This window comes from Schistocerca gregaria, chromosome 2 (genome assembly GCF_023897955.1).
Source record: "Schistocerca gregaria isolate iqSchGreg1 chromosome 2, iqSchGreg1.2, whole genome shotgun sequence".
Taxonomy (NCBI): Eukaryota; Metazoa; Arthropoda; class Insecta; order Orthoptera; family Acrididae; genus Schistocerca; species Schistocerca gregaria.
This window is the reverse complement of record NC_064921.1, coordinates 689,167,723-689,179,864: the sequence shown is the minus strand read 5'-3', so window position 1 is coordinate 689,179,864 and position 12,142 is coordinate 689,167,723. Positions and strand designations below refer to the sequence as shown.

Below are 12,142 nucleotides of genomic sequence, written 5' to 3'. Positions count from 1 at the left end.
AGGTTACCATGAGAAAAAGATTGAATAATCAACGAAAGGATATTGTTCTACGAGTCGGGGCGTGGAATGTCAGAAGCTTGAACGTGGTAGGGAAACTAGAAAATCTGAAAAGGGAAATGCAAAGGCTCAATCTAGATATAGTAGGGGTCAGTGAAGTGAAGTGGAAGGACGACAAGGATTTCTGGTTAGATGAGTATCGGGTAATATCAACAGCAGCAGAAAATGGTATAACAGGTGTAGGATTCGTTATGAACAGGAAGGTAGGGCAGAGGGTGTGTTACTGTGGACAGTTCAGTGACCAGGTTGTTCTAATCAGAATCGACAGTAGACCAACACCGACAATGATAGTTCAGGTATACATGCCGACGTCGCAAGCTGAAGATGAACAGATAGACAAAGTGTATGAGGATATTGAAAGGGTAATGCAGTATGTAAAGGGGGACGAAAATCTAATAGTCATGGGTGACTGGAATGCAGTTGTAGGTGAAGGAGTAGAAGAAAAGGTTACAGGAGAACATGGACTTGGGACAAGGAATGAAAGAGGAGAAAGACTAATTGAGTTCTGTAACTAGTTTCAGCTAGTAATAGCTAATACCCTGTTCAAGAATCACAAGAGGAGGGGGTATACTTGGAAAAGGCCAGGAGATACAGGAAGATTTCAATTAGATTACATCATGGTCAGACAGATTCCGAAATCAGATACTGGATTGTAAGGCGTACCCAGGAGCAGATATAGACTCAGATCACAATATAGTAGTGATTAAGAGTAGGCTGAAGTTCAAGACATTAGTCAGGAAGAATCAATACGTTAAGAAGTGGGATACGGAAGTTCTAAGGAATGACGAGATACGTTTGAAGTTCTCTAACGCTATAGATACAGCAATAAGGAATAGCGCAGTAGGCAGCACAGTTGAAGAGGAATGGACATCTCTAAAAAGGGTCATCACAGAAGTTGGGAAGGAAAACATAGGTACAAAGAAGGTAGCTGCAAAGAAACCATGGGTAACAGAAGAAATACTCCAGTTGACTGATGAAAGGAGGAAGTACAAACATGTTCCGGGAAAATCAGGAATACAGAAATACAAGTCGCTGAAGAATGAAATAAATAGGAAGTGCAGGGAAGCTAAGACGAAATGGCTGCAGGAAAAATGTGAAGACATCGAAAAAGATATGATTGTCGGAAGGACAGACTCAGCATACAGGAAAGTCAAAACAACCTTTGGTGACATTAAAAGAAATGGTGGTAACATTAAGAGTGCAACGGGAATTCCACTGTTAAATGCAGAGGAGAGAGCAGATAGGTGGAAAGAATACATTGAGAGCCTCTATGAGGGTGAAGATTTGTCTGATGTGATAGAAGAAGAAACAGGAGTCGATTTAGAAGAGATAGGGGATCCAGTATTAGAATCGGAATTTAAAAGAGCTTTGGAGGACTTACGGTCAAATAAGGCAGAAGGGATAGATAACATTCCATCAGAATTTCTAAAATCATTAGGGAAAGTGGCAACAAAACGACTATTCACGTTGGTGTGTAGAATATGAGTCTGGAGACATACCATCTGACTTTCGGAAAAGCATCATCCACACAGTTCCGAAGACGGCAAGATCTGACAAGTGCGAGAATTATCACACAATCAGCTTAACAGCTCATGCATCGAAGCTGCTTACAAGAAAAATATACAGAAGAATGGAAAAGAAAATTGAGAATGCGCTAGGTGACGATCAGTTTGGCTTTAGGAAAAGTAAAGGCACGAGAGAGGCAATTGTGACGTTACGGCTAATAATGGAAGCAAGGCTAAAGAAAAATCAAGACACGTTCATAGGATTTGTCGACCTGGAAAAAGCATTCGACAATATAAAATGGTGCAAGGTGTTCAAGATTCCGAAAAAAGTAGGGGTAAGCTATAGGGAGAGACGGGTCATATACAACATGTACAACAACCAAGAGGGAACAATAAGAGTGGACGATCAAGAAAGAAGTGCTCATATTAAGAAGGGTGTAAGACAAGGCTGTAGCCTTTCGCCCCTACTCTTCAATCTGTACATCGAGGAAGCAATGATGGAAATAAAAGAAAGGTTCAGGAGTGGAATTAAAATACAAGGTAAAAGGATATCAATGATACGATTCGCTATCCTGAGTGAAAGTGAAGAAGAATTAAATGATCTGCTGAACAGAAAGAACAGTCTAATGAGTACACAGTATGGTTTGAGAGTAAATCGGAGAAAGGCGAAGGTAATGAGAAGTAGTAGAAATGAGAACATCGAGAAACTTAACATCAGGATTGATGGTCACGAAGTCAGTGAAGTTAAGGAATTCTGCTACCTAGGCAGTAAAATAACCAATGACGGATGGAGCAAGGAGGACATCAAAAGCAGACTTGCTATGGCAAAAAAGGCATTTCTGGCCAAGAGAAGTCTACTAATATCAAATACCGGCCTTAATTTGAGGAAGAAATTTCTGAGGATGTACGTCTGGAGTACAGCATTGTATGGTAGTGAAACATGGACTGTGGGAAAACTGGAACAGAAGAGAATCGAAGCATTTGAGATGTGGTGCTATAGACGAATGTTGAAAATTAGGTGGACTGATAAGGTAAGGAATGAGGAGGTTCTATGCAGAAACGGAGAGGAAAGGAATATGTGGAAAACACTGATAAGGAGAAGGAACAGGATGATAGGACATCTGCTAAGACATGAGGGAATGACTTCCATGGTACTAGAGGGAGCTGTAGACGGCAAAAACTGTAGAGGAAGACAGATATTGGAATACGTCAAGCAAATAATTGAGGACGTAACTTGCAAGTGCTACTCTGAGATGAAGAGGTTAGCACAGGAAAGGAATTCGTGGCGCGCCGCATCAAACCAGTCAGTAGACTGATGGAAAAAAAAAAGGCCGCCCACAGAGGCACTTAGGACATTGCACACAGGATCTATCAAAGCCAGAAACACATTTTACAAAGTAATATTGTTCAAGATGTTCGAAATTCTGAGCAAAAAGGAGTAAGCTATAGGGAAAGACGCGTAATATTCAGTATGTACAAGAATTGAGAGGGAACAAAGCAATTGAATGACCAAGAACGAAGTGCTCAGATTAAAAGGGTTAAAGATGGGATGCAGTCTTGCATCTCTACTGTTCAGTGTATACTATGAAGAAACAATGACAAAAATAAAAGAAATGTTCGAGAGTAGGAATAAAGTTGAGACTGAAAGGATACCAATGATAGGATTCACTGATGATCGTGTTATACTCAGTGAAAATTAAGAATATCTGCATAATTCTTTGAATCAAATGAATAGCCTGAGCACAGAATATTGACTGTGAGTAAAATGGAAAGAGACTGAAGTAATGAGATGCAACAAAATGAGAACAGCGAGAAACTTACCAAAACTGGTGATCATAATGCAGACATAGTTAAAGAATTCTGCTACTCTGGACACAAAGTAAACCATGATGGATGGGGCATGAAGGACATAAAATGTAGAGTAGCACTGGCAAAAAAGGGCATTCATAGCCAAGAGAAGTTTACTGTTAGCAAATATAGTATATACATTTGGAGCACAACATTGTGTGGTAGTGAACCATGGACTGTGGTAAAGACAGTACAGAAGAGAATTGAAGCTTTTGCAAGTGGTGCTACAGATGAATGTTGAAAATTAGGTGGACTTTTAAGGTAAAGAATGAGGAGGTTCTCCGCAGAATGGTGAGGAAAGGAATGTATGGAAAACACTGACAAAAAGTAGGGGGCAGGCTGCAGTAGGGGAATGCAGAGTCTGGAATACATTCAGGAAATTACCGAGTACTTAGGATGCAAGTGCTACTCTGAGGTGAAGAGGATGGTGTAGGAGAAGAATTTGTGGTGGCTAGCAACCTTCAAGAACTTATGCAGCATGTATTTCAGATGTGGAAAAATTCATAAAAGTAACATCTGGAGGTTGGTTGTTGCCATGCCACAAGAAATAAAAGATTTTCTTCTTCTGTGTTGGGGCAACACCTCATACAGATAATAATGGATGTAAGTTCCCAATGGAATGAAAGTTTTATCATTAATATCCCTTATATAATTAGTATCTTCACTACATTTGATGAATATCACACTAGTTTTTCATGCTATAACACTTTCTATTCTGCCAGTCTACAGTATTTGTTTATGTTGAGTGTCGGCTGGTAGTCTTTGCATGAATCACTGATATTAGTCTCCCTCCATTTCATAACAAATTTTAAATGATGATCTCCACGTAGATATATAGAAGTGCATTATGTGCAAATGTCAAACAGCTTCACAAAGCTAAAAATGTTATTCATTATATCATTAAAATATATTGTGAACATTTCTGTGAGGTATGCCTGAGGCTACTTTCACTCCTGATGTGTCCTCATTATGTTTTACAAGCATGTGGCACATTCTGTTTAATATGAAGTTAATTCAATAAATGTCTTATGTTGGGTAAGCATGTAGGTAGTTTTATTACTAGGTGACTGAAAACCTATATCAAACTCTTTCTGTTTCAAAGAAATTGCCCTCCAAGCAGTTTTTTAATAACGTCATTCCTATGAAATTATCACAAAGCCATGTTTCCTATTGATGAAACAAACAAAGTAATAAGATTAATTTGTCTCAAAGAAAGATAAGAACATTTGAAAGTTTACAGATTGTTGTGCAATACCACCAACCACACTGAATTATAAATTACACCCTTCTAGCACTATCTACATAGTGTACAAGTCAGTACATTTGACTCATTAGTAATGTTTCCTACTTTACTCTTCAAATCACATTTTTAAGAATGTAAGATGCCCTTAATCATCTGTAAATCCGATGCATACATCTACTGAAGTTTGCTGTGTTCATATTCATTTTTCACTTAACTCCAAGACCTGACATTGAGATTATTTTTCAATTAATCCCCAACTTCTTCTTCTTCTTCTTAGACTGATTATGCCTTTCAGCGTTCAGTCTGGAGCATAGCCCCTTATACAAATCCTCCATGATCCCCTATTCAGTGCTAACATTGGTGCCTCTTCTGATGTTAAACCTACTACTTCAAAAACATTCTTAACCGAATCCAGGTACCTTCTCCTTGGCCTGCCCCAAAGCCTCCTACCCTCTAGTGCTGAACCCATGAGTCTCTTGGGTAACCTTGCTTCTCCCATGCGTGTAACATGACCCCACCATCTAAGCCTGTTCACCCTGACTGCTACATCTATAGAGTTCATTCCCAGTTTTTCTTTGATTTCCTCATTGTGCACACCCTCCTGCCATTGTTCCCATCTACTAGTACCTGCAATCATTCTAGCTACTTTCATATCCGTAACCTCAACCTTGTTGATAAGGTAACCTGAATCCACCCAGCTTTCGCTCCCATACAACATCGAATCTGCCATCACAACTAAGTCATCTGCATATGCGAGACTGCTTATTTTGTGTTCACATATCTTAATCTCACCCAGCCAGTCTATTGTTTTCAACATATGATCCATAAATAATATGAACAACAGTGGAGACAGGTTGCAGCCTTGTCTTACCCCTGAAACTACTCTGAACCATGAACTCAATCTAACGTCAACTCTAACTGCTGCCTGACTATTTATGTAAAGACCTTTAATTGCTTGCAAAAGTTTGCCTCCTATTCCATAATCTCATAACAGACAATAACTTACTCCTAGGAACCTGAACATATGCCTTTTCTAGATCTATAAAGCATAGATACAGTTCCCTGTTCCACTCTTAACACTTCTCCATTATTTGCCGTAAGCTAAATATCTGGTCCTGACAACCTCTAAGAGGCCTAAACCCACACTGATTTTCATCCAATTGGTCCTCAACTAATACTCACACTTTCCTTTCAACAATACCCGAGACTATGTTACCCACAACGCTGATTAAAGAGATACCTGTGTAGTTGTTACAATCTTTTCTGTTTCCATGTTTAAAGATTGGTGTGATTACTGCTTTTGTCCAGTCTGATGGAACCTGCCCCGACTCCCAGGCCATTTCAATTATACTGTGTAGCCATTTAAGACCTGACATTCCACTGTATTTTATGAGTTCCAATTTCATTTCATCCATCCCAGCTGCTTTATTGCACTGCAATCTATTGACCATTTTCTCCACTTCCTCAAATGTGATCCTATTTCCATCATCATTCCTATCCCATTCTACCTCGAACTCTGAAACATTACTGATCGTATTTTCACCTACATTGAGCAACTCTTCAAAATATTCCCTCTATCTGCCCAAGGCATCAACAGGATTCACCAGCAGTTTTCGTGACCTGTCCAAAATACTTGTCATTTCCTTCTTACCTCCCTTTCGAAGACTGCTAATTAGACTCCAGAATGGTTTTCCAGCAGCTTGACCCAATGTCTCCAATGTGTTTCCAAAGTCTTCCCAAGATTTCTTATTGGATGCTGCAATTATCTGTTTGGCTTTGTTCCTTTCTTCATCATAACTTTCTCTGTCTACCTGAGTTCTAGTATGTAGCCATTTTTGATACGCCTTCTTTTCTTTTACAGGCTTCCTTGACTGTGTCATTCCACCAAGCTGTTTGCTTCATCCTACTTTTACACATTACTGTTCCAAGACATTCTTTAGCCACTTCTAGTACTGTGTCCCTGTACGCTGTCCATTCCTTTTCCAATGACTGTAATTGACTACATTCAACTAACTGGTACCTTTCTGAGATTGCTGTTATGTACTTGTGCCTGATTTCCTTATTCTGAAGTTTCTCCACTATTATCCTCCTACATATGGACCTGACCTCCTGCACTTTTGGCCTCACAATACCAATTTCACTGTATATTAAATAATGATCAGTGTCATCAAAGAATCCCCTGAATACACGTGTGTCCCTCACAGCCTTCCTGAATTCCTGATCTGTTGTTATATAGTCAATGACAGATCTGGTTCCCCTGCCTTCCCAAGTATACCGGTGAATGTTCTTATGTTTAAAAAAGGCGTTTGTGATTACTAAGCCCATACTGGCACAGAAATCCAAGAGTTGTTTCCCGTTCCTGTTGGCCTCCATATCCTCTCCAAATTTACCCATAACCTTTTCATACCCTTCTGTTCGATTTCCAATCCTGGCGTTAAAATCACCCATGATCAGAACACTGTCCTTGTGCTTTATTCTAACAACTACATCATTGAGTGTCTCATAAAAACTATCCATCTTATCTTGATCTGTCCCTTCACAATGCGAATATACTGACAATCGCAATTTTCTTGCTAGTCACTATCAAATCTATCCACATCAGTCGTTCATTTACATACATTATTGCAACTACGCTGGGTTCCATTTCTTTCCTGATGTAAAGCCCTACACCCCAATGTGCTATTCCTGCTTTGACTCCTGACAGGTAGACCTTGTATTCTCCCACTCCCTCTTCTTTCTCACCCATTACCTGAATGTCACGAACAGCTAAAACGTCCAGCCCCATCTTACTTGCAGCCTCTGCCAGCTCTACCTTCTTCCCAGAGTAGCCCCTATTGATATTAATAGCTCCCCATCTCATTGCCATTTGTTTGCCAAGTCGTATCTTAGGAGTCCCTGGTTTGTCAATTAGAGGATGGACTCCGTAACCTCCAAAGGTCCGAGGCATTTTGCTCTGCTTGTCGCCAGCATCATATTTAATGTACCAGGGAAGCAGGTTGCTAGCCTTACCTGCCCTGCATCCCATTGGGTTTTACCCCTAACGGCTGACGGACTAACCGGTGGATTTGGTAGTCTTCGCCGTATGAGCACAAAGGTGACCACGACTCAGAATATGTCCGAGATGCAGAGCCTTATTCCAAAGAAACTGGTATCCCTACTGTCAGGACCACTTACTTGGCCACTTATACGTTGCCCGTGGTTCATGAACTAGGACATGACTACAGGAACCCACACCATGAACCACCAAAAATATTCATTGCAGAAAAATTTCTTGGATGTGCAATTTCTTCAAATCATGCTGCACTGATTTTATAAATGACATTTTGGTGTAAAACCACTACAAGCTGCTAAAAATTTTTATTGTTTCAGCAGTAAATCCATCATAGGGCAGATTTTTAAAAAATATGTCATATCACATGTTTAGAATTTTAAAGTATATAAATTAAAATTAAATGTTGAAACTATTTGCAGCATAATAAATGTTTTAGCCGCTTGTGGTGGTTTTACATCAAAGTATCTTAAGTGACATTCACCTAGTTCAATGAATATCTGCTTCATATTTTAATATCACAATGTACTCAAAACTATATCGAGTACCTGTACCTGTGAGACTTCTTTTATTTTTCTTCCACTTCATTAGGTATGAAACCACACACACACACACACACACACACACACACACACACACACACACACAACTTTATAACTGTCACAGCATTAACGTTTCAGAATCTTCTATTCTACATATATGACAATATCACACGAGTATTTCCCAATGCAGTAACCAGTTACAACCAGCCAATGACAATCTTCAGACTGTCAATAAATAAAAAGAGATGACAAAAAATTATAGAATCCATACAATGTATGACAGAAAACAATAAACCAGACTTTTGCAATCAATTTCTCTATGAACTGAGCTCTCCAGGGACGACTCGTGACCTGCCTTCACTCACAGATTTACTCCTACCTTCCAAATTTCACGGAAGTGATAGTCCCACAATACATACAGGAGAATTTCTGCAAAATTTAATAGCTAAAACTGTTACGTGAGAAAATTTTCTGTAGCTCTCTCTGTACGAGTGAGTAGGAGGATGTGCGTGGCATTTGATCTAATATCTAGTACGGACAGAAAGAGAGACAACACATAATATGAATAACATGTTGGGACCAACTTTTAGATTAAAATTGCATACTTATTTATCTGGTGATAAAACATATATTGAAAGAAAGTATATAAAAGCTAGTAAATTAATCCTATGAAATGCTAAAAAGACTTTCTTGTTGTGCTTGAATTTACACTTCTGTAGTTATAAGAAACCTATCTACAGTAGAATGTCTTTTGATGTGCCGTTCTTAAGCAGTATCAGCTTCTCACACTAACGTAATAACTCTCCTTCCTCCTCCCTCTCCCCCCCCCCCCCCCCCACCCAATGTGTTTTTAATATCTTGTTTATTTAAAGAGATTTTCCAAATACTTTACCTTAAAAATAATTCAGTTGCTGCAAGGACCAAGCCGTAAGCCATTATCTTCAGACCAAAGCATCTACAAAGCACACGTGTTAAACTTGGACATCTATTTGCTTGTTTGGCTCTTTTCAGCTCATCCTCCCATATCCTGGAAGTTTTAAGATTAAGATTTATACTGATATAAATGTGAGAGTATTTGGTTCATGATGGGTCACATTCCACTGTATACCTTTCAATCCTATCTCCAAGGAGATCAGATCTGTGCTCCTTAAGAGGAACAAATAAATCTTCTATTTCCAGATCTCTTTTGTAGCCTTTCTTGAATGTATCAAGTATCCACCTGCAAAGAAAGTGATTCATAATATAATGTCATTAGCATGAAGTCTAAAACAGTAGGCCTATTTAGTTCCGAAAGTTGTCTACATCTTTGGGTAACTATTGATATTGTGTGTTTTAAATTATTAACAGTATCTTGATATCCATCTGACAACAAATGAAAATTTTGAAAATTTGAGTACAAATTTTCAGTCTCAATGTTCTCACCTATATGTTGAATTTAAAGAAAGTTACCCACCAAGGCTGATGTACCCAATCACATATTTTATTCCTGTGACCAAAAAACCTTTGTACGTAAGTGCTCCATACACAGGAGTAAATTAAGTGACACTGAGATCTGGATTGGGTCAGATGGCATGCTTGGATGACCTAATGATAAGGCAACTATTTGCTGCATGTAGCAAATCCTTATTCCCTCGCAGAAATTTTCAGCTATCACTTTATATGTACATCAGTGCAGTTACTATGTTAATTAATGATTCTCATGTAAATTTTTGAGTGTGTTTTATATAATTATGCTGCCTTCTTTTCTCAGTTTTAAATGTTTGTGTCAGAATTGTGCAAAACAACAACAGAAGGCTTGTTCATGCACCTTGTAGCTGTACACGGTAAAAGTGGCTGATCTAGCTGGCTACAATACTTACCAATATGTTAAAGCTGAAAGTGGATTAGCTGATGCTCGTGGGTTAGGAGGCTTCTCATGTTTCTTACCAGCATCCATTTTATTACTTCAGCTGCATTCTGGAACAAGGAAAGTGATCTTTTTAGAAGGAAGTACCAAGTCCCACAGAACATCACAGGTAGTTGTGTGTCAGTTCACAATGAATACAAATTACAGAAGTAAATCACTTTTTGCTCTGCAAAATTTCCGGAATTTCATTACACAATAACGACTCAATAAAATAGTTTCAACCTAATGCTCTTCATGAGTATGAAAACTGAAGTAGATAGCATTCCAGAGAAAATTACAGAAGTATGTTTGAACAATGCAATTAGCAGTAACAGTTGCATTGAAACAGGCACACCTCTTGTGAAAAGTAAAAATATGGAGTGAGTGAGTGAGTGGGTGAGTTATCTAAAATAAATGGTTTGAACTTTTAAGATGGTTAAAATGTTTGCTGTGATGGACACACAACAATAACTCTCCATTTCAAATTGTGTAATGCATGTCCACTTAATTAGGCAACTGATGCTTAATTTCGAATCCCCATATCCATATCCCTTGTCTCAACAGCTGTGACTTACACCATGGGTTCCATAAGCCACTAAAAATCTTACAGCGACATTACAGACCACCCAACTACTACTCCTTGAAGAATAGAATGAACCCCAATACATCATCAAACAAAATAGTGGTTATTTATATCCAAAAAGTTGATATTCAAGCATTGTTCTCCATCCTTAATGCAACATATTCAGTTCCAAACACTATTTAAGTTAACTGCTTCATGCTCGTCTGATAGCTGTATTATATTAAGTATTCAGCAGATCCTCACACTGAATAAGGGGAAGGGTGCCAGCTGTGTCCTGTATGGTATGCAAAGCTTCTCTTCTTGTGAACTTTGTTTCAGGTGCCGCTGCAGGAATCTTAGTAACTCCTAAGCAACCAGTTGGTCATCAGCTTCATACAAAGAAAAACACGACTGTCTGAGGTGCCTGCTAATTTCTCCCACACGGCACACTGTCAGCAACTGAACTCAGCAGTTCTAATCTCAGTCTGACCTTAGGTTTCCTGAAATTACCCAAGTTAAATGTCAGAATATTTTCTATGAAAATGGCATAACCGATTTCCTTAATGATATAACCAATTTCCTTCCTCATCCCTCTCCAACATTAAATGTTTTCTATTCCTTCCTCAGTACGTATAGCTTGCTTCATTGGGTCTTTCTTCCCATGACCATTATTTGGCTACTTCAAGCTATTTGAATCATCGACGCACTTCTGAAAAAAGGTGAGATCAATTCTGGTTGTGTTGGTATAGGTTAAAGGAACAATTTATTGGTACCACTAAATGCTGCTATTTGTTGCCAGTGTGGAAAGTGCATCAATCAGAACCAACATTGTCTTGGACAGTTCCATAGTTGCTATACAACTGCAAGCCCATACCTTGTGGTCTTCAGTCCAGAGACTGGTTTGATGCAGCTCTCCATGCTACTTTACCCTGTGCAAGCCTCTTCATCCCCGAGTAACACAATAACATATTCCCTCATTATTGCTTCAGTTAACCCAATGCTAAGTTGTGCTGTCATACCTTCAAGTGAGCAGCAGTAACATAAAATAACATGCATGCTAGGTGAGAAAAAAAATGTTCGATCCGTGCAAGAAAATAACCCAGATTCCTAGTTATCGACAGAATTCCACAATGAGGCAGTTGTATACGAGATAAATAGCCATGCAATAAGCAGTTGGCTGTGATAGGATGCAAATATGTATTTTTAATACTTCGACTGTGTCACTGTGAATAAGGACTTTCACGCGGCATGAGAGTGATATAATGAAAGTTTATTTTATTATTTATTTTTTAAATAAACAGTGATTTAGCTGGTATAGTTAAATTTATTTTATCGTTGTTTAATGAAAACTAAGATTAAACTGCGATTTTGCTCATTCTTGTTTACCTTGGAAATATGAAGACAGTTATTCTTTAAATGTGTACGAAGTGCGCCGCGCGGCCGGTCATGTC

The 12,142-nt window shown here is 38.7% G+C and overlaps 1 protein-coding gene across 3 annotated transcripts in view; it reads right to left on the bottom strand.

Moving 5' to 3' along the window:
• The window catches only part of LOC126334771 (probable multidrug resistance-associated protein lethal(2)03659), a 257,707-nt gene that overhangs the window by 88,410 nt on the left and 157,155 nt on the right, over window positions 1-12,142 (bottom strand). For 2 of the 3 annotated variants that reach the window (XM_049997353.1, XM_049997354.1), the window contains exon 1: window positions 9,137-9,225. Coding sequence is in view for 1 of the 3 variants with exons in the window: in XM_049997352.1 (XP_049853309.1) it covers window positions 9,137-9,271; window positions 9,353-9,463; window positions 10,104-10,180 (323 nt within the window). In the remaining 2 variants the exon portion in view is untranslated. Of the gene's footprint in view, window positions 1-9,136; window positions 9,272-9,352; window positions 9,464-10,103; window positions 10,201-12,142 lie in introns of those variants that run through there. The other variant, XM_049997352.1, reaches the window with a different exon arrangement.